This window comes from Triturus cristatus, chromosome 10 (assembly GCF_964204655.1).
Source record: "Triturus cristatus chromosome 10, aTriCri1.1, whole genome shotgun sequence".
Classification (NCBI taxonomy): Eukaryota; Metazoa; Chordata; class Amphibia; order Caudata; family Salamandridae; genus Triturus; species Triturus cristatus.
In genome coordinates this window covers 547,557,482-547,584,288 of record NC_140593.1, presented here as the reverse complement: position 1 = coordinate 547,584,288, position 26,807 = coordinate 547,557,482, and the positions used below count along the sequence as shown (strand labels likewise).

At 48.4% G+C, this 26,807-nt stretch overlaps 1 protein-coding gene across 1 annotated transcript in view; it reads right to left on the bottom strand.

Moving 5' to 3' along the window:
• EXOG (exo/endonuclease G) overlaps positions 1-17,308 on the bottom strand; it is a 319,256-nt gene extending 301,948 nt beyond the window's left edge. The window contains exon 1 of the mRNA XM_085632028.1: positions 17,208-17,308. Within this exon, the coding sequence (XP_085488154.1) occupies positions 17,208-17,268 (61 nt within the window). The 5' untranslated portion in view covers positions 17,269-17,308. The remainder of the gene's footprint in view (positions 1-17,207) is intronic.
• Between the last annotated feature and the right edge of the window lie 9,499 nt (positions 17,309-26,807).

The following is a 26,807-nucleotide window of genomic DNA, read 5'->3' as shown; positions in this document are numbered from 1 at the left end:
AACTCTTCGACAGGGATCACAGGACTTGCTGACATATATCACATCCTTTAATCGCCTCGTCGTGGAAACGGACTGGCCCCAAGAAAAAAGGACAACACTGTTCTTTCAAGGCCTAAGGGGCGAATTAAAAGACGTTCTGTCCCAAGTTGTCCAGTTGCCGAATACCTGTGAGGAACTGATAGAACTTACGGTCCAGTTGGACCATTGTTTACAAGAGCGTAAGGGAGAGAAAGGAAGAAACGAGGTACGTTTTCCTCCAATACGCCCCAAGGCCTCGACTGACCTCCCGGCAAGACCGAACGAAGGGACAGAGCCTATGCAACTAGGGGGACTGCGAGGTCCGCTAACGCTCGAAGAGAAAGAAAAACGCAGACAACAAAAGCTCTGCTTATACTGCGGGAAGAGCGGGCATTTCATTCGAGAGTGCCGTGCCAGAGCCAACGCATCAGATAGACCAAACCCTTCCCTTAAACAAGCCGCAGCCCTTCTCCCACCGACGGAAAACTAGATTGCCCAAGACGGAAGGAGACCTCTGCCTTGGGTCCAAACATAGAAAAGGTTTCAGCCTCCCTTGCCAACACCATTCACCCTTCAGTTGCGCATCTGAATGTGTGTGTCACCTTATGGACCGAACCCACTGTTACCGTGGAGGTGGCGGCCTTCCTGGATTCAGGTGCCGCCGGGAACTTCATCGATCAACACTATGCCCGCACCATCGGAGTCCAGTACATTCGGAAAGAGGCCCCCGAGGTCGTAAAAGCGGTGGATGGGAGACCCCTTACCTCAGGACCCGTCCGATATCACACCGTTCCTCTCCAAATGCGGGTGGGAAGGAATCACCACGAAACATTGCAATTTGACCTCATTGATGCGCCTCACTTCCAACTCATTCTGGGTATGCCATGGCTCACCCTGCATGACCCCGTTATCCGATGGGCGGAACGTTCCGTATCCCTTACCTCGGAATACTGTCAAGAACACTGCCTCATGAGATCTCAACCCCCAGCAATGGAGAGCAGTCCTTTGGCCAGTTTGTTGGCGGAGGGATGTGATGAATCCTCTTACTGCTGCGTTACCACTCTACCGGATGATTATCATGAGTATCGATCCGTCTTTGATAAAGAAAAAGCCACACGTTTGCCCCCCCATCGGTCGTACGATTGCCGTATTGACCTCCAACCAGGAGCAAACATACCCTGTAGTCGGGTGTATGCCCTCACCGAGCCGGAAACCCGGTACCTGAAGAATTATCTAGAAGAAAACCTTGCTTCCGGGTTTATCCGGCACTCATCGTCCCCAGTGTCTTCCCCCCTTTTTTTTATATCGAAGAAGGACTGCTATGAATTAAGAACCTGCATTGACTACAGGGCGATTAACAAGATAACAGTCAAAAACCGATATCCACTTCCCCTGATACCCGTTCTCTTGGACCAACTAAAAGGAGCTCGTATTTTTACAAAATTGGATCTCCGAGGGGCATACCACCTGGTAAGGGTTCAAACAGGGGATGAGTGGAAGACGGCCTTCCGGACTAAATTTGGACTCTATGAGTACCAGGTTATGCCTTTTGGTCTATGCAATGCCCCCGCAGCATTCCAATATTTCATGGACGAAGTGTTGCGGGGGTTGTTGGAAACCATCTGCATAGTCTATATAGATGATATCCTCATCTATTCCGAGTCCCTCCATGAACATGTGGAACATGTCAAAATTGTACTAGACAGACTAAGGCAGCATTCCCTGTATGCCAAATTGGAAAAATGTCTTTTTCACGTGACCGAGATCGCGTTCCTGGGTTACGTCATCAATGCCCAAGGATTTCAGATGGACGCAGGAAAGGTGGAGGCCATCACTCTCTGGAAGGCACCGAATAACATCAAAGTGGTCCAAAGCTTCCTTGGCTTCGCCAATTATTACAGACACTTTATTAAAGATTTCTCCAGGATTATCCACCCCATCACACGGCTACTCCAGAAGAATGCCTCTTTTGTATGGGATTCTGAAGCCGAACGAGCCTTTCAGGAACTGAAGAACCGTTTCACCCAAGCACCCATCTTACGACACCCCGATCCAAGTCTGCCGTATATCGTCGAGACAGATGCATCACAATTCGCCTTAGGCGGAATTCTCTCCCAAAGACACCCAGAAACGGGGCAAATACATCCAGTAGCTTATTACTCCAAAAAACGTACTCCTTGCGAAATCAATTACTCCATTACGGATAAAGAACTCCTCGCCATAAAAAGAGCCTGCGAAGAATGGCGTCACTACCTCCAGGGGGCCAGTCATACAGTAGAGATCTACACTGATCATCGCAACCTGCTGTTCCTAAAGTCCGCCAAGGCACTTACTCCTCGACAACTCCGATGGTCCTTGTTTTTCTCGGATTATGACTATCATTAGATACCGGCCGGGAACTCAAAATGGAAAGGCGGATGCCCTGTCACGCATTCCCTTCCCAAGAGAAGACACACCAGAACGTACCCCAGAAGATCCACCAATCCTCCCAGTAGAAGCCTTTCAACCCGAAACATTAGCTACAACCGTCTCGGAATCCTTCCTAGAAAACCTGCAGGACTCACTCAAACATATCGACCAGCAAGGTTGGATCAACGAAAATCCTGAGAAACGAACTTATGAGAAAGGCTTTCTCTACCATAACCAGACGTTATATCTTCCGGAAAAGGCCTATCAAGAACAGGTGATATCCTGGGCTCACGACACAACCTTAGGGGGACACCTAGGAGAAAACAAAACCATCGCAAGCTTAGAGCGTTCCTTCTGGTGGCCCACATTAAAAAACGATACCAAAGAGTATGTTCGACATTGCGCCGTTTGCGCCCAGAGCAAAACCAGCCATGCAAAACCTACGGGACTGCTCCATCCCATTCCGATACCTGCACTCCCGTGGCACACAGTGTCGATGGACTTCATTGTGGAGATGCCCCCGTGCGACGGCTTCACCACCATCTTGGTGGTAGTTGATCATCTCACCAAGATGGGACACTTCATTCCCTTGAAGAGACTGCCTATATCGGCGGAACTTGCAGTAGCCTTCCTCCAACACGTGGTGAAGGCCCACGGATTACCCAGGGTTCTTATCACCGACAGGGGCTCCCAGTTTACTTCTCGGTTTTGGAAGGCGTTATGCAATACCATGGAGGTGGACACCCGACTTTCAACCAGTTATCATCCCCAAACAGATGGGAAAACGGAACGTCTTAACCAAACTCTTGAACAATATCTGCGCTGTTTTTCTCTCCAGAACGCCATGAACTGGTTCCCGTTACTTTGGATAGCCGAGTTCTCCTACAATAACGCTGATCACGCCACACTTGGTTGTTCCCCATTTTTCTGCTTGTATGGATTTCATCCAAACATGCTGCCATTCGAATGGCCTGCAGAATCCAAGCACCCCACCATACAAGAACACCACGCTCATCTTCGAACAGTGCTTAAAGAAGCTAGAAACCAGTTACAGGAAGCACAAACCACACATAAATACTACGCTGACAAAAAGAGAAGCCAGGAACCTAGTTATCAGGCAGGAGACCGGGTGTGGTTAGCTACAAAATACCTACGACTAAAAGGGGTGGGTAAGCCGAGCCCAAAATACATAGGCCCGTACAGTATATAACGTATTATAAATCCTGTAGCCATACGTCTGACTCTTCCCCCTTCCTGGAACATCCACCCTGTGTTCCATGTTTCCTTACTAAAACCCTGTCCCAAGGACGTGAGACTGCCCTTACTCCCTCCACCTGTTGAAATAGATGGACAGGAAGAGTATGAAGTACGTGAGCTTCTCGACTCTCGATTAGTAAGGGGAAGGGTACAGTATCTGGTGGACTGGAAGGGGTATGGGGTGGAGGACCGAACCTGGGAACCCATATCGAACTTACATTGCCCAAGACTAATCAAGCAATTCCATACAAAACACCCAGGAAAACCTGGACAACCGCCGAGACGACGGTCCTTAAGAGGGGGTACTGTCATGACCTGCGTAAGGAAGGGCCGCCAAAACTACACTTCCCAGAAAACCCCTTCTTCGTCCGCGCGGCATCAGAACCAGCGGGCTCACTGATTGGGCGGCTATAAAGCCCCGCCCGTTTCAGGAAACGGGACTTGACAATCCTTCCCGTTCCTAATCACCCACACACGCCAGGCGGACGGTGCTTCCCCGCCGGAGGTCGGGCGTGTTTCCAGCCTTCCAGGACCCCGTTTGCTGCGAGGGTCCCGTCACGAAATTCCGAACTGCAAGCCAGCGCCAGGCGGATGGTGCTTCCCCGCCGGAGGTCGGGCGCCTTCTTCCGAGACTTTCTCGCGTATACCTTGCCGCAGGATCAGGTAGGGCTCCGCATGTGAGCGAGACCCTTGTTTCTCTTATCTCCCGGACTGAGATTGGAACCTCCCGTCTTCTAGGTACTTAGGCCTATCGACCGCGTGATTTAGAACGCGTATTTCCCTACCTCCATTGACTATTACAAAAAGGGGGATAAACTAGGCAAAAACATTAAGAAGCTTTACACACGCTGTGCGGATAACAGCGTAAGGGTGGAATTAGCTTAATTATTGGAAAGTAACCGCCTCCTAGTGCCACCGGTACGAGGAGGATCCCGCTCCAGATTTGCTGTACTTTTATCCTTTGGAGACTCCACAATAGGAATAAAGGGTTCTGTCATTTCTATCGATACACACATTCAGTTGATGCAGTAATCTCCTCACGCTCCATCGGATACCAAGACTCGCCATAAGCCGTTCTGAAGAAACGCCTCACAGAGCCATTCCTTATTATTCCCTTCTCCCCCGGGGAGGAGTCTGTCCACAGAGTAGTTCAACTCCTCTCTGGGGAGCGACGCCCCTTCGGGGAGGAAGGAACCTTCTTCTGACACCGTCCCTGCTGCCTTCTGTTCAGGTTAGTGGCTTTCGCACAGTTGCGCTTCTAACGCTGTCACGACACCAGCAACCCCCTTGGTGTTACTATCGTGAGGTGCTCTCTCTCCTTTCTCACACTTTTTCTAACTTTTTCGTGGTGGAAATCGCATTATGATGGTTTTTATGACACTTTTAATTTGGTACATCACAACTCTTTGAGTAGTAATAGGGAACACACTCTAGGGAATTGGAAAATATTGGGAACCCTTTAAGTGTCGGTATCTCACCATTTGCTACCAGCCAATAAAGCTAGCTAAATTTCAAATTTGTTTTCCCTAACTCATCTAATGCTGCTGGTCAGCAAACCTATTTAAAACCCTTATCGGTTTTCCCCATTACGTGTTGCCATTGGTCAGCATGAATAAAATTCAAATGCTTTTCGCCAGCTAACCAGTTGCTCTTGGTCACCAAATCTATCTAAAATCCATATCCCCCTTCCCCCCCCCCCATCACCACATGCCCCTGGTCAGCATTTTAGTTTTAATAAGTTACCTGTTGCCTCTGAATATAAAACCGGTTCGAATTTTTTTTTTTTTACCTGAAACCAGTTACTTCTGGTCATCATGTCTAAATAAATTGCAATTTGGCTTCCCATGGCAAGCTTTTTCTGGACATTAAACATGTCAAACAGTGGGGGCATTGCAAGGAAGATGGCCAAAAGGACAGGTCCAGGAGCTCCTGGTCCGTTTGTCAAGATCCTTTATAACCCTGTGCATCCTAGTGCATGAACTGTGACGATTATACCCCCACGTGCCGGAGTAACACTAACTCCCCCTGGTAGCAGGGGGCTCGAAACGGAGGAGGCTGTGGTACCCACTGGAGGGGAAGCCTAGAGAGCAGCCTGCAAGTGACCGGTTGGGAGGCAGCCAGCACATGGCCTGGTTGGGCATGGCCACACTGATGCAGGGCATCCTGTAACTTCTTGAGGGGCTGTGGCGAATTGCACTGCTGCTCACCCACCCCGAGCAACGCTAACCCCCTTGGGGGCAGGAGAGGCGGATCTAAGCGGGGACCTGTAGCACCTGTCAGAGGGAAGGCAGTGGGTCAGCCCACACAGCCATCGGCGTTTGCTAGGGAGGTGACCAGGGTATGTGCTGATCGGGCACTCCCACCTCTGACATCCAGCAGCGCAAGATGCCTGTTGGCACCTGGGCAAGACATGACTGCATCCTGGATTGTCATGGGGGTGAGGCCTTCCCACTGCAGTAGGTTGTGCCCCCCCCCCCCAACACGACGAGGTATAGGGTTCTCTCCTATATGGAGTGCCATATAGTCAGTATAGCCTGCCTACAGAAAACACTTAGAGATTTCTGGGGCTGAGCCGTTGTCTTGAAAGTGGAGAGGCCATCTCTTTCATGCCTCCTGCTTTACATACGCCATGGTATACTGATCTGTGTGTCCCGGTATGCCATTTTCCCTTACATATGTCGAGACAGACAGAGGGCAGATACGTTTTCCTACAGGGCAAATTGGATGGCAGGGAGATTTCTGTGCTCACCACATGCATCCCAAACAAGGATGACCCTCACTTCCTCCATGCGACGCAAGACTTCATGGCGCAGGAGGTGGACATGCCCCCTGTTGTGGGTGGGAGGTTTTAATTTGATCACTGATGGGGCACTTGACAGACTGCCACCCAAGGAGGGCACCGAGCCTCTAATGAACAGGACCCTCAGGGAGGTGATTAACAATCTGGGGCTAGCTGACACATGGAGGACATTGCACTCACACAGCAGAGAATTAACACATCTGACTCCCCGACACACAACACCCACAGTAAGCTGAATAGGATATTAGTAGGTGGTGGATGTGGTGGGGGGGTTGTCACTGTAGCGGCGAGCATCACAGCAACACACTGGCTAGTTTCTGCTCTGATCACTCCCTGGTATACTGTACACTATGATTGGGGGGACCTGTGGGGATTTCTGGCGGAGGTTCTGAATAGAGCAGTCAGGAAGGAAGTTTTGTCACAGACGTTGACTGAATACTTAGGGACCAACTGAGGCTCCACAGCAGGCGCGCAACACCCATTGGACTCACGGGGCTTCAGCCCCCCCCGTCGTGTGTGGCAGCCCGGGATGAGACACCTTCCCGGGCAAAAAAGAAGCCGCACCCGAGCACTTCACAGGTCTTTAAAAGACCATTTGCATGTTAATGAGGCCTCGCTGTTGTTTCACCCCTTCTAAGAGCCCCTGCAGCTCCACTCTGCCTATTGCTTAAAGTTCAGCCCCCCCCGAAATTTTTGCTCAGCCCCCCCCGAAATTTTTGCTCAGCCCCCCCCGAAATTTGGCTCTAGTTGCACCTCTGCTCCACAGTGAATAGAGCTACGAAATGGCAGGCGATGAAGGCAGTGCTGCGCAGACTGTGCCAAGGTCTGACATGCAGGGTGCGGAGACAGTTGCAGGTCGACCTGACATCAGACGGGGCGCTGGTGCTGCTGCAGGGGGGGAAAACCTGGCAGACCCCGAGACTCGTGGAGAAGAGGCAGACACCTGACAGCGCATAGCTGACACATGGGACAGGCTGGACACCCTGTGACATTATACGCAAAGTCTGCATAGAGAGGAAGATAAGCCAGGAAGACTACTGGCCTAGATTCTACGTATAGAGGTGGAAGAGTGTCGATCTCTAAAATGGTGCTTTTGCCGCGCTACAATTTTATTGCTGCACAAATGCAACAGGCAGGTCACTTGATGGAGGGTGGTGATAGATATGAGAAGGGGGGGTTTGGGGTATAGCTGACCGCAGGGAGGTCTCCCCCCCACCCCGGGCTGTTTGGGAGGGGCGGGGGGGGCCACAGGTTCCATTTTGTTTTGGGCTACGTTTCGTTATAGCCCAATTATAGCCCAACTGTATTGGGCTCCCTCTCCCAGCCACCATTTTAGGTTTGGTGACCTGGTGGCTGGGAGTTTTTGTAGTGTAGCTGTTTTTTTCTGTAGGTTTTAATCGAGGGAGTAATAGTTGTTAGGTAGTTTAGAGGATACGTTGCTTAGTGTTTTTCTTACCTCAAGATGGAAGACCATCGTGTCCTTGAGGCATTGAGGCTGCTCAGTGAGGCCGGAAGGATGAACCTCGTCATACCAGAGGTGGTGGGGTCAGCGCGGCCTGCCCTCGACGTCACAAATCCTCCCCAGTGAGTGAGCGGGTCGCCCACGGATTAAACGTGTGGGTGCGTCTGACAGTTTGGAGGTGGGGGAGGGTTTTTAAGCAGATGGGTGCGGGGGCAAGTCTGCTTTTAAGCAGGGCGGGCTGCCTGTGTGAGGTGGCAAGCCCGGGAGGAAATGAGCAGCGGTTTCGACGGAGCCTAAGAGGTCTCTGTTGTCCGCCGGGGCCGCCAGGAATGCAGGCTCGGAGCCTGCGGTATCTCGGAGAGGGGGCGGAGGGCACGGCGTGGCAGGGGACCATCTAAAAAAGGCCTGTGTTGGGTCAGATCTTGCAGCCCCCTGTGTTTCTTGGGGAAACGCACAGGAGGAAGGCCCCGCTCCCGCGGACAACTTGAAATAGAGGGGGGCGGGACCTCGATGCAGAGGGTAGTGTGAGGGAGAGTACCCCCAGAGCCTTTTTGGCATATTTTGGGGGCAGTGAAGGGTTCACAGATATCACTGCAAGCGGAAGGAGGCCCACATTGGGAACATTCTTTGGCGGGGGTAGGGGCAGGACTTGGGGGCATTTGAGTCTAGGGAGCCAGAGCTGTCTGGGATGCGTGCCTGGCAGACATACTAGGCTGTGGGGGCTCACTCCAGGGAGGGGGGTCGGCGGGGATGGCAAGTGGGCACAGTCTGAGGGACTAGCAGGGACCCCAGGCCCATCATAACCTGTCAGGGATATGTATATGACAGGTGACCATAGCCAAATTGCCGGAAAAGCCGGGATAGGGGGCCAGTCGGGGGAGGGTTTGGATTTAGGGGAGTGGAGAGCGGGGGAGGATGAAGGGATGGAGGAAGGTGGGCTGGGGTCGGGGGTTGGCTTGCCGGGTGAGTTGGAACCAGCTTGGGGGGGGGGGGACAAGCCTCGGAGGGGTTGGACATCTTCTCTGCCTGGAATGAGGAGGTAAGAGGTCTTGACAGGGTGGGTCGATTGGATGCATACTTTGGCAGCAGGTGCTTCGGACTGGAAGAAGGTCGAAGGGGTCAGGAGGGGTGGGACTTCGGTGGGGCCTTGTGTGGGGTGTTGGCTGGGGGAACGGGTTGGGGGCTGGGTCAGGCCTCTTCACCGGTCGTGGCCACGTTAGAGTGGAGTGGGGAGAAGGATGGGGGGGGGGGGAACTCCCTCCTCAGTGCGTTGTTTGCCAAGAAAGGACAGGTTAGTCAGGAGGGAATGAGCGTTAAGGTTTTAAGGGTTAGCGGGGTTGGCTTAGGGGGTAAACATGGGGGACCCAGCACATCAGACCAAACATTTTTATTCCAGGGTAGGGAACGGAGCGGCACGGTTGACTAGGCAGGGCTGGGAGCGGCCCACTGGCACCAAGGCAAAGAGGCACAGAGGTACCGCCGGAGGAGCCAAGCGTGGCCAGCAGACGAAGGTCCAGAACGACCTTGCTGGCCCCAACGAACAGCAGGTCTCGGTGGACTACCGCATCATTTTGGAAGGCTATGGAATGTGCAGGGCCCATGGGTGGGGGGGGTGGGGGGGGGGGGGTTTACCGGTGGGTACAGTCTGCTCCACCACAAGGGCACAGTTGGTTCAGTAGGGCCTGCAGGGAAGAATTGACTCATGAATGGCTCCAGGTTGGGGGGGCCAGTAAAGTTGGATTATGACTAAGAGTCTCGAGGAAGGGGAACTGCGGGACAAGGAGGTTCAGGGACGGGGGGGGGGGCACTCTCACGTTTTCGCTAGTATTTTGCAGGCACCGGCGGTGAAACCGCGGAAGGAGCAGGAGCCTCCTGTAAGGATAGAGCCACTGGCAAGGCGGACTGCAACTGTACAGGTACCCTTCTTGGATCCAGGTAAGGCTGATAGGGTGCGGGACAGACCTTTGATGGTGTCAGTAGGGATAAGGGGGGTGGGGGGGAAGACAGACCGGGGGGATGGGGTGGGGCACTTGCAGAAAGGTAAATATGTGATGGACATTGGGGTAGGAACACAGGACATTGGGGACACCAAGGTCACTAAAGTGGAGAGCGGTACCAACACAGACATGGTCATGGGTGACAGGGACAAATTGGGTAACAAAAAATAGGGCCAGAGAGTAAGGAGTTGAAAATTAAGAAACTCCCTTATATAGGGGTAATAAAACCATTAGGGGCACACTTAATGTTGTCAACCAAAGAGCATACCTGGAAGGGGGGAATATGTTGAGATGCTAAAAACTCTTACACAGAGAAGTGAGGTCAAAAGAGAGATCAAAGGAAGAGGAGTATGAATTGGCCAAGAGGCCAAGGGTACCCCTGATGATAGAAAATTGGACAGTGGCTTTTTTGATTCATGCTAACATACTGCGAGAAATTCCCGGAGCGCTGCGTAGCTTTATTCAAATACATGGACGTGATTAGAAAGGCACAGATCACGGGGGTGGATATGCTTGGGCACAATATGATAATGAGTTCAGGGCACGCATGGCTTGGGACCCAGAGGCCAAATGGGGGGGAACTCGATACGCATCTGTGGCAACATACCATGGGGGCAGCGAAGGGGGGAAAAAACATATTTACGGCCAGTGGCTTACCAATAGTGTAATAGCCCTTTCAGGGGAAGCCCACCCGGGGAGGGGTGGGGGGCACAGGAAAGACACAGTCTGGGTCAGAAGGGGCGTGCTGGGATTTTAATAAGAGCATGTGCACGCAGGAATATTGCAGGTTCCGACACAAGTGTTCCAAATGCAGCTGCTGCAATGCATTGGTCAATTGCTGGGGCATACAACAACAGGGAGGCCAACAGTGGCATCAGCCGGGCAATAGCGCGGCAGGTCACACTCAGCAATTCACAAATAACCGAGGAGGTAAGGGGCCACAGGGAACTGGGCCCAAAAGCTTGTGCGTCAGTTAAACTTGAGAAGTTAGAAGAGGGGCTGCTGGATTATGAGGACTTGGGAGCTGCACAGGTACTATGGGAAGGGTTCAGAGGGGGGTTTCATTTGGGTTACAGAGGACCGAGACAGAGACGGTGGGCAGACAATCTCAAATCAGCGACAGAACACAGACAAGTGGTGCACGACAAATTGAACAAGGAAGTGCATGAAGGGAGAATGGCAGGCCCCTTTGATAGTTGGCCAATGGAGAATTTGATTGTCTTGCCAATAGGGGTAGTGCCCAAAAAAGAAGAGGGGCAATACAGATTGATTCAGCATCTGTCATGGCCAGAGGGGAATTCGGTCAACGACTTTATTGATGAGGAGGCGGCCTCCGTATCTTACTCTTCAGTTGATGTGGCCATGTCACTGGTAGTGACCATGGGTGCAACTGCTACAATGGCAAAATGTGACATAAAATTGGCATTTCGGTTGCTTCCAGTCCATACGGATGATTGGGATCTTCTGGGTATCCATTTCGACAGGAAATGGTACGTGGACAAAGAACTGCCGATGGGTTGCTCTATGTCGTGTGCATTGTTTGAATGCTTTAGCACTCTTCTGCAGTGGTTATTCACTCAGCGCACGGGTCACCGGCTGGTGACGCACTATTTGGACGATTTCTTTTTTGTGGGTTCGCCGGGCTCCATGGAATGGCAGGCACCACTGGACACTTACTATGAGCTAACGGAGGAACTTGGGGTGCCTTTGGCACCGGAGAAGACAATGGGACCTAGCACGGCCTTGTCTTTCTTGGGCATAGAAATCGACTCCGCGGCAATGCAGGCAATGTTGGATTTGTTGAGAAGAATTCTGTCAAAGATAAAGTCACAGTTAAGGACATTCAAGTACTGTTGGGTCATCTCAATTTTGCGTGCAGGTTGGTCCAGGCTGGGAGGACTTTCTGTAGGAGACTGGGTCATGCGCTAGTAGGCCACCACTTACCTCATCACCATGTGCGCCTTTCGGCGGGAGTGAAAGAGGATTTGAGGATGTGGACAGTTTTTCTGCAGGCATTTAATGGAGTGCCATTGGCAAGGGAGGACGACGTCACTTGGGACGTATACATTTTTTCTGATGCAGCCGTCAGCGAAGACTTTGGCAAGGAAGATGGTGTGCAGAACAGTGGCTGCCACCATGGAAAAGTGGAGGCAGGAGCATAGCATTTTTGAAATTCTTCCCTTTAGTGGTTGCAATAACACTTTGGGGGGGGGAGGAGTTGGCTCACAAGAAGGTTTTGTTCAGAGTTGACAACATGGCAGTGGTCGAGATTGTTGAATAGGCAGTCAGCAAGGGACGAGCAAATTCTGAAGTTGTTGAGAGTTTTTGTGTTGGGATACCTGAGACATGACATTGCTTTTAGGGCTTTAGACGTACCTGGTGTGGACAATGACATAGCCGATGCTTTGTCTCGTTCACAGTGGGTGAGATTCCGTGGACTGGCCAAGGAGGCAGACAGGACGCCGACGCCAATGCCCGCTCATTTGTGGTACGTAGGCAACGTAGGATGCTACAATTGATGGTAGGTTCGGCAACAGCTACTTGGTTGGCATACAGGTTGGCTTGGAGGGACTTTTTGGTATCAGGTGCCCGGCAGCATGTCGAGGTCTGGCGGCGGTCAGAAGATGTAATTCAGTTCATTCTCGATCTCATTGAGCTGGGTTTATCTAGGGAAACAATCGCTGGGAAACTGGCGGGCATAGCTTTCATGGGTAAATTACTATGGGGCTATCCTCCATCAGCGGGTGAACTGGGGAGAAGGATACTAGAGGGTTGGGCCAGGGAGCAAGCTGGGGGGACGGCATCTGAGGAGACCGCTTTCTTGGCAGACTTTAGCACGGGTGATTGAAGCTTTACCGGCGGTCTGCAGTGATGACTTCGAGACCTGTTTGTTCACTACACTTAGGGGTTGTATGTTTTTTGGGGCATTTAGGGTGTCTGAACTGCTGGGCAACAAGGACGGTGGGGGAGGGGTTGTGTGGCAGGACGTGTCTCAAAAGGGGTCAGGTTTACAAATTTGTCTGGCGAGATCCAAAACAGACCAGAGGTTGAAAGGCAGATGGGTCAAGTTGGAGGCAGCAGTTCCATCAGTGACATGCCTGCTGCGGTGGGCCCATCGCTGGTTCTCCTCGTCAGGCGGGTCCAGGGATAGGGTGGTATTTAAACACATGAATGAGCGCAAGGTCATGGACTATCAGCTACGAATGGTGTTGCGGAAAGCATTACAGTACATCGGGTTGGATGGGGCGCTTTATGGGACTCATTCTTTTCGGATTGGAGACAGCAACTGAAGCATGCAACAGGGGCTGGACACAGGAAGATATCATGCAATTGGGGCACTGGTCTTCTGATTGTTTTCAACGCTATGTTAGGTGGGATACGGGGGAGGCGCATGCATCATCCCCCCCCCCATTTGTGAGTCTCATGCTATTTTTTCAAGTTTCAGGTTCGGTGCCCGCCCCCCACGAGGAGGAATTGACCATTTGGATAGTGGGGCATTCTTTTGTCAAATGGGCTCACATTCAGGCGCGCCAGAGTTATACTGGGGCCCACCTGGGTTTCAATGATCGTTTGTTTAAGGTTGTCTGGAAGGGGAAGGGGTTATGCTCTGGAAGGAGTTGATGCCTTGTTTAAACAGATGGATGGTGGTGGGGGGGGGGGGGTCGGTGCCCAGATGTTTTGTTGGTTCATCTTGGTGAAAATGACTTGTGCAGGGAAAAAGGGGTTGTTTTGATGAGGGCAATGAAGAAAGATTTGACATTATTAAAAGAACAATGGGCAGAGTGCCATGTGCTGTTGACAGAATTTGTTCCCCGCAGGTGTGGAGGAGTGCCTTGCACCAGAGTGCTATTGACAAAGCTAGGCGGAAGGTGAATACCGAAATGTCCCGTTTTTGTAGGAGTTTGGGTTTTGGGAGAGTTAGCCATAAGGACATTATTTTTGAGTCAGTTGAGGTTTTTTTTTTTTTTTTTTTTTTAAAGAGGTGACGGTGTGCATTTATCTAGGCTTGGTATGGATTTATATTTATTAGAGATCAGGGAGGTTTTGTCCAGGTGCCTTAAGGTATGGAAGCATTTCTCATAGGACATAGGTTGTCTAACCTGTTTTGGGGGGCCGAAAGTTGGGGTAGATTCTCTCCGCCCACTTTCTGGGTGGCGGGGGTTATGAAAGGTTTGCCAGGGTTGGCAGAAGTTTGAAGTTGGGTTTATCGACAGGGTAAGGGTAGGCAGGTTATTCTAAGTTCAGTTAGACAAGTTTGCGGATTTACTGTTGTAGAGAGGCAGGCAGAGGATGTTGGTTAAGTGATGGGTAGAATTAAAGGGGATATTTTTAATATTATTGTCGTATAATTTGTAATGGCAGGGTGGGGGCGGGCTCAGGGGATTGCAGGCTCAGGGGTCAGGTATATGGATGTATTAGTGAGGCTTTAAGTTTTGTAAGGCGGTTGCCAGGGATTTTTAATGTTATGTGCACCTGTTTCAATAAAGCGGCCTTTTACACACAACAAAGTGGTTTGTGGTCTGCTCCCTCCTTCCCAAGGGGGTTGGGGGGTAGCCGACCGCAGGGAGGTCTCCCCCAGGCTGTTTGGGAGGGGAGGGGGGGAGCGGGCGACAGGCTATATTTTGTTTTGAGCTATGTTTCGTTATAGCCCAACTATAAGGGCTTTTGGGCTCCCTCTCCAAGCCACCATTTTAGGTTTGGTGACCTGGTGGCTAGGAGTTTTTGTAGTGTAGCTGTTTTTTTCCCATCCTTTCTACCTTAACCTTCCTTTTTTTTTTTTTCGGGGTGTAGTTTTTTCTTTTATCTTTTTATCTTTGGCTTTCTTTCATTAGGACAGGTGAGCAAGGGGTAACATGTATTGTTGCTTGGAACAGGTGCAGTGCGGGGTTATGGAAAGTTTGCCAGGGTTGGCAGAAGTTTTTGGTCATTGTTGAAGTTGGGTTTATCGATAGGGTAAGAGTAGGCAGGCAGAGGATGTTGGTTAAGTGAAGAGTAGAATTAAACGGGATATTTTTAATGCAATGCTTTGTACTGTCGTGTAATTTGTAATGGCAGGGTGGGGGCGGGTTCAGGAGATCTTAGGTGGGGCGGAGTCAAGGGTCAGGTACAGGGATGTATTAGTGATGCTTTAAGTTTTGTAAGGTGGTTGCCAGGGATGTTTAATGTTATGTGCACCTGTTTCAATAAAGCTGCCTTTTACACAGGACAAAGTGGTTTGTGGTCTGCTCGCCCCCTCCCTCCCAAACGTATGCCGGCAGGAGCTGTGGACGCTGTGGACCTCCTGGCATTATTGATGGAGGGTGATGGTGTGCCACCCGGCTTGCCATAGGCGGTCAGGCAGACCGCGAATATATGGCAAAAGCTTGTCACAGTTGTACTTCGGAGGGCCCTCTTTCATAGGAAGCTACGGGCGTGGATGCTTGCGCCGGTCAGACATGTGGTAGTCCGCATGTAATTTCCAGCCTAGATGGTGGGTGGTTGTGAAACGCTAGGGGACTTTTACCCCAATGAGCATTTTATCACATTTGAGGATGCGCGGGAGGAGTTCGCACTGGCCCCGGGGCACTTCCTACTTTACGCCGGCCTGGCCGAACTAGCCAGAGTGACCTGGACAACTTTCCCAACAGTGCCAGCATCATACTGCACACTGGGAGTCCTTTTGACCTGAGGGTCGGCGCTTGGGAGTCCCTACCAGGTGCAATGCCCATTGGGCTCAAAGGGCTTCAGCCCCCCATTGTGTGGCAGCCCGGGCTGTCACAGCTTCCGGGGCACACACACAGCAACACCAGAGTACTTCCAGGTCTTTAAAAGACCATTTGCATGTTAATCAGGCTTCATCTATTTTTTTCCCCCCGAAATGTTTTCTTAGCCCCTCTCCCCCCGAAAATTGGCTCTATTTGCACCTCTGGTCCCTACTATATAAGCAATGGTGATTGACGCTGCAGGATGCCCACTGCAGGCTTGGGCAACCTGGGAGATCAATCGGGGGTGCACCTGGCAGACATGGACACCCACATGTACAGTCACCCAGACAGTATCTAGAAATGCTCAATTCAAGTTGGTCCACTACAATTTTCAACATCACACATATGCCCATGGCGCTGCAGAGGATATCTCAGACCCTGTCGGACATTTATCCAAGATGCTGGAGTCTAAGGGCTGACTTATTACACCTAGCTTGGAGGTGTCAGAAAGTGCTGAATTTTTTAGAGCAGGTAATATAGAAAATTGCACACTTTAGTGCAGGGCTCCCTAACCCCGAAATTTTGCCTACTGGTAAGTATAGGAAGGCCTAAGGGTGCAAAATGGCACATAAATATCTACAGTTCACGCTAGTCCTCGCCCGCCACAGAGTGGCCATAACATGGATGGATCAGCGTGCACCAGAGCGCCGGCACAGGGACGATGAGTAATGGACAGTAATGGACACTAGCAGAAGAGATCCACATGAAATTAAGCAGGAGAGATGAGAAGTAGAGGATGATGTACATACCTGGAAGACAGGTTTATGGATCAAGGAGACATTTCATTGAGTGATAGGTCTACTGATGTGGAAACCTAAAGCCCTGATCAGTATCGATGTGGGGTGCAGTGCAGGAATGATACAAGACCAGTGGGTAGCAGATGCTTCTGCTATCCATAGATGTGGTGTCCGTGTTTTAGTTGTTAATGTCCTTCTTTTATATATTATAGTCAGAATAGAATGTTGTTCCATTGTATCTGTACTCTTATTCTGTGTAATACTGTAATACCTTGTTTAGAATGTTACGATTCGGATATAGAAGGTTCTTGAGTCAGTTGGAGCTACTGCCTTGAGCCCTTAAGATGAACGTACCTCCTTATCCTGTTTATACAATAAACCTGAGATATAACTCAAGATTCCTGGAGATATAACTCAAGATTCCTGGCTTCTGTTATCATATACAAAGACTGTCTACAAGAAAAGCTACTTCAATTTTGGCGACACGTTTGGGATTTAAATATTTTTTTTTCTACCTGTATCGTTATCTATGCATCGCAAGGTACTGTAATCTTATTTTTTTATAATCCCTAGGGCTCAAGGGATAATTTTTTTTAACTTCGCCATTCCTTAAAAGCATTTGGAGGTCACGTTTGTTCCCGCACCCTCCACGCATTAACCTTAGAAGTACCGAGAGACTGTGCCTGTCTCCGTACGTTGCCAACTCTCTTTGGCATCACTTTTAGCGCGCTGTCGCATTACCCTAACAACTATACTTCAAGAAAAGCTTAATTATATGCCTACCCTCTCCAGCGGCTGACTGTTCCTGAAGAGAAGTTTTACTATTTCTCCAGCGGCTGTTCATACCTTCGCTTTCCCTCTTGGATACTCTGGTGAGGAGGTCAACGGGAGGGGCTTGTGGCGGTTTGCTTATTTATTTATTTATTTTTTGTGTCGGCTGTGACATCGTAAGGAAATGCCATTCTGTGAGGCTGCTTTCTGGGGGATCAGCTGTGCGCATATAACGTTGAGTAAAAGTTTGTTGGGATCGGAGCTCTTTAGACTTGAGCTGCCTACGGAGACTGATGACACACTAGAATCCTGCATGGGGATTCGGTGATCGTTCTACGTCACCAGTCTTCTGTGTAACTCTGGAATTTAATTGAGTGCTTAGCAATGTGGCGTATGTACGTGTACAAAGCTTGTTTGCACGGAATGCCGTGTCAATTTCACGCTACAGCTGAGTGCGCAGAAGCCGTGTCAATTACTAATCACAGCAGAGTGAAGAGCACTTCAACTGAACAAGGTTTAATTGGTACTTCTTCACAGCTGAGTGACTTCTCCCTATGAAATAAGTTTATTTTCTTTCACATTTTAGCAGCATTTTAAGCCTCACGTTACTGTCAGTATTCAATTTGAATGTATTTCTTCTTTACAGTGCCATTTAATAATTCAAAATAATTTCTTTTCAGACTTTTGTTTCACCACAGCGCCATCTATTGTACCAAAATGGAACTGCATTTACTTTAAGTGCATTTCTTTTTACCTTTTAACATCAGTGATTAACACGCTTTTTCTTTGTACTAAATTTTTCATATATTTTTTTTAATGTTATTATTCTTTGTGAGTGTGTATTCTACAGTATGCAATCTTTTACCCCTCCTGCACCATTTTTACAAGACCCTGGGGAACCTCCTCTTAAATGGCATATTTGGTACAGATCTTTTGAAGCATATTTAGGTGCTATTGATGGTTTAAAATTCAAACCAGAAAGAAAACACAGTCTTCTATATTACTATCTAGGTGTTGAAGGACAAAACACTTTTGATCATTTGCCTATTTATTTAGGTCAAGATTTGGGTGACCTTGATGAATTTCAACTAGCTATAAAAAAATTGTCGATTTATTTTGAAGGGAAGGTCAATTTGGTAGTTCACCGTCAAATTCTTCACTCGTATTCAAGGTCCCAATGAGTCCATTGACACTAACATAACTGCATTGAAAGTCTTGGCTAGCTATTGCGATTTTGATCATTTTACTTAACAATTAATTCGTGATCAACTTGTTTCCAGATGTTTTTCTAAGAGAATTCAACAAAGACTACTGTCTTGCAGGAATCCTTCATTGGATGAAGCTATTCATATAGCAAAAAGCATAGAAACCTCTGAAACTGATGCTAAAGTACTAGAAATTCAACCTTCACCCACTACTAATATGGACATAGCTGCTAAAAAAAACTCAACAAATTCCACAAGCTTCTAATAACTCCACTAACAAAGCCAAAGGTTCCTTTTCTAATTTGAGGTGGTAGAGGTGCAGTTTATGGTCGTGGCAGAATACAATGTTTTAGGTGTGGGTCGAACGCTCATGTTTCAAACTTTAAAAACTGTCCAGCCATGGCACAAGAGTGCTGGAAATGCAAGAAGATTGGTCATTTTGGCAATGTTTGTAGAGGTGGCAAACGTCATTATATTCAACATGTTCAAAATTGCGATGTTCCTGATCAAGCATTAGTGGAAAACAAACTTGAAGAATTATTATTAGTTGTAGACTGTGTAGACATTAACATTGTTCACTCTGATAAGTCAATCTCAGACCTTTTAGTTCAGATTTTTATTGATAATATAAACATTCCACTTCTTATTGATTCAGGTGCAAGAATCACCATTATTTCTATTGATAAGTATAAACAAAACTGGGCGCATAACATGTCATCACCACTGCATTCAATGGTAGCAAAATTGATTTAGCAGGGTATTTTTGTGGCAACATTACATTTGAAACAAAAACCATTCAGGGAAAAATTTATGTTGCTTTTAAGGGCATTAATGTCTTAGGTTGGTGGCATCAAGCTGAGTTCGGCATGGTCATCAAACCTGGTCTTAAGCACCCTGTTTTTCTTACTAGTTCTGTCTCTGACCATTCTTCCACTCACCATTCTTTCTGGAAAGACAAATTTAAAGATGTATTTTCAGACAAAATTGGTTTTATAAAAGATTTTTCTCACACTATCAAAGTTAAAGGAGTAACCCCAGTGAAGCATAGGTTGAGCAATGTACCTCACAGTGTAAGGAGTGAATTAACACTAATGTTAAAAAAATATGCAAGACAATGACATCATAGAAAAAGTAGATGCCACACTATGGCTTTCTCCCATTGTTCTTGCCAAAAAGAAGAGTGGTGAGTTGCGTTTATGCGTGGACTTACGCACCATTAACAACGCAATTTGGGTAGAGAACTCCCCTTTACCTTGCATTGAAGATCTCATCACAGCCGTTGGCCAGTCCAAGTGGTTTTTGAAATTGGATTTACGAGCTGCCTACCATCAGGTGGAATTGGATGAATCCTCTAGACATCTCACGGCGTTCGTTACACCTGATGTTACAATCCAATTTCGCAGAATGCCATTTGGACTGGCGTCTGCTGCATCTGTATTTCAGAAGGTGATTAGCAATATGTTCAGTGGCACACCCAATGTAGTTGTGTTCCAAGACGATATTTTATTTCATACTATATCAAAAGAAGAACATGGCGTGGTACTGGAACAAGTTTTTACCATTTTACAAGACAACCATGTTACTGTCAGAGAAAATGAATGTATATTTGAGGTTGGTGAAATTGAATATCTGGGGCATATTCTTTCCAAAGATGGTGTCAAACCCAAACCAAGCATTGTTGATGGCATCATCAATGCTCCACAGACAAAGAACAGCTTCGATCTTTCATTGGACTTAGTCCACATTTATTACGAATTTCGCTGGTCTCACTGAATGCTTCAGAAGTTTATTAAAGAAAGGCTTCGACTTTATATGGACAGCCACTTGTCAGCATCATTTTCAATGTATCAAAGATAGCATACTGTCTGCTCCTGCTCTTCAGGCTTATGTAGAAGGTCGTGACATATATTACTGTTGATGCAAGTTCATATGGAATGGGTGCTGTTTTATCACAAATGGTGGGTAATAAAGAAGTTACCATTGGATTTGCATCAAGAAGAATGAAAGAAGTAGAATTGAGGTACTCCGTTATTGAGAAAGAAATGCTTGCATGCATGTGGGGAGTTGAAAAGTTCAAGCCTTATCTGTGGGGGAGAAAAAAAATTCTCAGGACGGATCACAAACCATTAGTTGATATCTTGTCTGGTATTAAAATTAAGAAAGCTACTGCCAGGTTAGCCAGGCTTGCCAATAAATTGTTGGAAATCAATTTTTCAGTACAATATATAGCTGGTGGCAAAAATATTAAAGCTGATTTTTTGTCCAGACTTCCAGTTTGAGACGATATTTCTAATGCAACAGAAGAAGATATTGAAGAGTGTATTATTGCTGCCATTGATGATAATGTAATTTGCACAGACATGGAAGAAGGGTGTAAAGCTTTAGAAAATGATTCTCTGCTTAAACAAGTCATGGACTTTGTAGTAAATGGTTGGCGTAAGGAAAGATCGGTCATTCCTGATTTACAACCTTTTTGTAAAATTGCAAATGAATTATCATTTGAGGGCAAGCTCTTGGTTAGAGAAGGAAAATTAATCCCTCCTTGTTTCAGGAACAGAATTTTAGAAACTGTGCATTCAGGACATCTAGGTATGACTGCCACCAAGCGCAGGATTCGTAACGACTTTTGGTGGCCCTCTGTTTATCGTGAGGTGGAAGCTCTAGTTAATGATTGTACCCAGTGCTTATACAGAGACAAACATTTGTCCACTTCTTCTGTTCCTATCAAACCCACTGTATCTCCCAACAGAGTTTGGCAAAGAGTTGCTGTTGATTTTTTAGGGCCATTTCATGTACTTCCTAATTGTATGAAGTATTTCATAGTTTTAATTGATCATTTATCCAGATGGGTTGAAGTCAGAGGTGTGTCTGAACCCAATACCAAATCGGTGGTTCATTTTCTTCAAGATGTTTTTAGCAGAGAGGGCACCCCGGAAGTGTTACTTACTGATAATGGAGTACAATTTACTTCACAAGTCATACAAAATTTCTTGACAAAAATGGGTATTAAACATATTCACACCCCACTATATTTTCCCCAAGCTAATGGCAAAGTTGAAAGGTTCAACAGAGTTTTAGTGGAAAGTATTCAAAGAGCAATAAAAGCAAGGGTAGACTGTGAATCTGCTATAAGGGACGCTGTGTGGGCATATACAACTACGCCTCACTCGGTTTCAGGATGTGTTCTTTTCAAATTAATGAGAGGCAGGAAAGTGGTTTCAACTCTTAATCCATTTTGGAAAGTTAATTGTTTCAACAGTGAATGTAATGTAACAAAAGATTCCATCAAAGCCAAAAATTTGAGTGATGAAGCTAGTGTTCGCAGATGTAGAAAACTTACATTTCCTCCAAACAAAAAAGTCATTAATTTAACCATTGGTGACTTGGTGTGTGTTAAAGATCAATTATTGTTACAAAAAGGTAAATCACAATTTAAAGAACCTGCTTGCATTGTCAATATTAGAGGTAATGCTGTCAAACTTCATAATGGATAATATTGATGAACGGTCGCACTCCGTTGTAATAAATGGTTAAGTCAAATGTATTCATGTTCATACGTTATAGGTGCTGTAGAGTATCACCCCCTGATCTTGGGGTGTTGAAGTATAAGAAAAATAATCCTTGTAAACTTTACAAGGATGAACTCAAAATCTCAAACTCCATTAGAGTAAACACAGTAGAGATTTGAAGGGCTTGACCCAAAACGCATTGGGGTATTTCAAATCTCTACTGTGTTTACTCTAATGGAGTTTGAGATTTTGTGACTCTGTGAAAATGAAACATTGGAACTAATACATGAATGGATTAACATTATATCTATGGATTATGTCGTCAATAAACCATAATGAACTGAGTTTATGATCTTGTGATCATTGAAGGCGTCTATTCGCATCAAGGAGTGCTTACATACGAGTTCATCCTTGTAAAGTTTACAAGGATTATTTTTCTTAAACTTCATAATAGACAATGGTGGAACATGGGTCGGTTAGCCAAGACCAAAACATTTCATGATTCTGCTGATAAGAGTTTGCAAAATGTCTGTGATATTAGGAGAAGTTATAGAGTTAAGAAAATTACCAGTAGATATCTCCAATAAGTACTTCTCTTCTTCTTTTCGTTAAAGGGGGAGATATGTGGTGTCCGTGTTTTAGTTGTGTAATGTCCTTTTATATATTATAGTCAGAATAGAATGTTGTTCTATTGTAGCTGTATTCTTATTCTATGTAATACTGTAACATCTTGTTCAGAATGTTATGATTCAGATATAGAAGGTTCTTGAGTCAGTTGGAGCTACTGCCTTCAGCCCTTAAGATGAACGTACCTGCTTATCCAATAAACCGGAGATATAACTGAAGATTCCTGGCTTCTGTTATCATATACAAAGACTGTCTACAAGAAAGGCTACTCCAATAGATTGATAGACTGTCCCAGTGTCGCACATACTGATGTGATATGTTCTCTTCCTGGTACACTGCATAGTTACTGTTGCTCTGTTAAAGTCAAAACAAACAATAAAACATTGAACAGTTTGGCTTGCAAGTGGTGTTTTGTTGCAAACTTCACTCCCGGTCACACATTTTCCCCCCCATTTCCCTGCAGAAATTGACTGTGTAAAAGGACACCTGGCAGCAAGGATGACATCCACAGCCTCAGTTGGTAGACTGAACGTAGTCAACTACCACGCATGGGAGGTGTAGGTTGCCCATATTCAGGTGCAGATTCTGCCCTCTTGCGACAGAAGATCCTCCCTCTGAAGATGGGCACCACCACAATGATTGCGAGCACCCAAGAGGTGGTGGTAAGGCAAGGCCAAAGGGGAGCATGGCAAACTGAAAATGATCCTGCCCTACCTTGAACCACAGGTAACCCTTAGACTGAAGGATGGTTATATGAAAATATGTACCTGCAGGTCCAAGGCCAGTCACTCGAATCCAGTGCAGACAAAACCTGAGCCAGTTTGAGCATTTGGAATCTGTCCTTTTGCAGGAAGGTCTTCTGAGGACAAAGATCTAAAATAGCACAGAGACTATTTGCGATGAGGAAATAGCAGGAACCGTTCCCATTTCTGAGCCCAGAATGCTCTCAATGGCCGCTTTGTTAAGTAATGTTTGCACCTCTTGCAGTAAGTTGGAACAGTGCACCTCTGAGAGCCGCTCCGATGGGGGAAGAAGCTGCAGTGGGTCCAGAAGGAGAAGCAGTCTGTCAAATGTGAGGGACAGCCATTTTCGGAGTTCGCGTTGGATCCTAACTCCTACAGGATATGTATGCACCGCTAAGAGCTACCCAATGCAGCTGGGGGGGGGGGGTGGAGGGGTGACTGCGAAGATCGGTTCACTTGGGGACTTGAAGTTCCTGCCTGAACCATGTCCCTGGGCACCAAAGGATAGGGGTGACTGCTGTCAGGATGGGGGTGACTGCTGTCAGGACAGGGGAGTCTGCTGCTGGCTGGACACCAGCCATTTCTGAGTAGACACTAACAAGCCGAAACTGGTGAGGGGAAACTGTCTAGCAAGGGTTGAGAGGCATAAAGAATACCTCATAGCCCGACTCTCCCTAAAACATTGTAAGAGGGAGTCGGCATTTTCACCAAATAGGTAGAATCCAAGTGCATATCCATAAGGAATGCATGGTCTTCATTTGAAACACCTGTGGACTGCATCCATGCATGGCAACAGAGCACCACACTGGTGCGGACTGTTCACCACGAGCAATCAGTAGTGCCCAGGCCAACACAAATGATGAATTTGGATGCACCCTCAATGGTTAGAGCCAGGGGCCTCTAAAGTCTTCCGGGAATGCCGGCAAGATCTTGCATGCCACATCCCAGAGGCGTGTATATATATTGGCTTAGTAGGCAAACTGCATTGATGGGCCTCAAGGCTAGACTGCCCAAAGCGAACTCTTATTTGTTAACATTTGAATTCTTTTTGACTTCCGGTCTGTTGTGGTGGGGGGTTTGTGGGGAACAAATTCGGATTCACCTGGCTAATAGACGCTTGGACAATCAAACTTTCAGAGGTAGGGTGCTGATCAAGAAAATAACCAGGTGCTGGTCTGTGGCATGTGGCTACCTATCCTTTCACTAGTGAACGAGAGCAAGACTTAGGCCAAATGTCCACAAGAGTGTCAGGGCAAACTGAATGGGAGTAAGGGTTCAGCAGAAGCAGGCCCAAGCTGCAGACCTTACGTAAGGACATACATTTTAACTTCAAAAGAAAGCAGTTGTTGGCACAGGACCTTCGCAGCACATCAAATTACAACAGCAAAGGATGCATGCTCTTGGGGGGCGCTAGAGGGCGCCGGACCAACATGGCCGCACACCTGTGAGGCTCTCGCCAGCCGGGCGCTTTCATGCTTCACTATTCCATTCTGCATCGAGGAGCCACAGATTTAACAGGCTCGACTGTTGGGCCTGGGACCGGTGACTGCCCACAGTGATTTTGGAATCAATCCGACCGACGGTTCGGCAGAAGCGACCGTCGAAACTTCCTGCGGCCGCTGCTGCCACTCGCCTGGAACGTGGAGGCCGGCTGCCACGCATACGCTGCATCGGGGATCCAGCGTGCGCGCTAGGCCGCGAAACGCGGCCGACAACGGAGGAGGAGATCGGAAGCCGGCGCACATACGGGGGTGCTTGTTGACCCTCGCGGACCGCCCGAAGAGCCGGTAAGGCGGGGGCATGCTATGGCCTTGCGGGAGGTTTTAGATCCTTAAGCAACCGCCCGAGACGATTCTAGGCCGAGGGGGCCGACGGAGGGAGGACTTGTGGGGATCGGCGTAGCCCTGCCCCCCCGTGGCTGCAGTGGAGCCTTGGTTTTGACTGCCCCCGCCTCTGAGCTTGCTGTGAGGTCGTGCCTGCCATATGTATTGGACCCGGACGGGGAGTTGCGGATTGAGGTAACCTTGCGGGGGGCAGTGGTCGCGAACGGTATCTGGCGCCTTGCTGGGGAGCGGTGCGGCCGGCCCCCGCGTGGGACCCCTCCCCTGCCCCGGCGACCCTAGTGGATTGCGAGTCGCAGCGCTGACCGCGGAGGGGATTGCTGCATGCGCTGGAGGACGGCTCGAGCTGGTGGTCGGTTGGAGGGGTGCCCGGCTAGTGCTGTCGGCGGGGACCGAGGCCTTCCTCCTGGCGGGGGCCCCTGACTCTGTCGCATTGTGCTGAAATCCTACCATCTTGCTGCATATCTATGGGCTCCCCGTTTGGCGGCCATTAGGAGTGAATCCTGCTGAGGAATACTTGACGTGCTTCCCGGTTCCTACACGGCCGCACGCACTCAGCCATTGACTGTCATACTGAGTTTGCTCCGTGTTGGCTACCAGGATTGAGGACTCGGTCGTCACCTGACCTAATGGGGAAGACTGACGCTAAGCAGTCCCGGCTCCCATTCGAGTCCCAGAAGAAGAAACCCAGGGCCTCACCGCCGGGAGACGGAGAGTCTGTGGGGGGCGACGCTGAAGAGGTGGACTGGAAAGCGCTCCTTTTGAACATGCAGACCAGCCTCACTTCCATAGATTCTAAGATTGATGGCATGTCTCGTCGTTTAGACTCCGTAGTGCACAGACTAGACCAGCAGGAAGAACGGGCCAAGGAGGCGGAGCAGCGGATTTTGGAGCTGGAGGATGGGGCATCGGTCACCGCCTCCAAGGTCTTGCACATGGAGAGACTGTTGAAAGTCATCACCGACAAGAACGAGGACTTGGAGGCAAGATCCCGTCGCAACAACGTACGCCTTATTGGTCTGGCGGAGTCTACCTCCGTAGGGAAAATGGAACTTTTCGTTGAAAAACTCCTGTCTGACCTCTTTGGCGCAGATGCATTCTCTCCAAAACTGGTGGTGGAGCGGGCTCACCGCACTTTGGGCCCCCGCCCCGTGCCAGGTACGCCCCCGCGGCCTGTAGTAATCCGCTTCCTAAATTACAGAGATCGGGACACTTTGCTCCGACTGGCCAGGGAACAGCAACCTGTCCTCTATGAAAATACCACACTGTCCTTCTTCTCGGACTTTACACAGTCAGTGCAAGAGGCACGTCGCAAATTTGGACCGGTCAAGAAACGACTGCTGCAAAAAGGACTTCAATATTCTATGTTATACCTGGCCCGGCTGCGGGTGGTCCACCTTGGCAGACCCCATGTTTTTCAGGATCCGTCCCAAGTTGAACTCTTTCTGAAGGACTGCAAAACATCTTCCGAACCAACCCGATCCCCATTAGGGAGGGCTGGTTCCCGATCCCCCACTTCTGCCATTGACTGAGTTGGGATTTCTAGCTGTTATCATGTTACATTATTGATACTCCCAGGGTTGGCCTTGCTCTTCCTATGCCTTTCTGTTGAGGCTTAGTGCTGGTCACGCAAATACCTGTGTATCTTAGCCCCCTACTATTGAGCTACCACTTGTTAGGCCTTGCT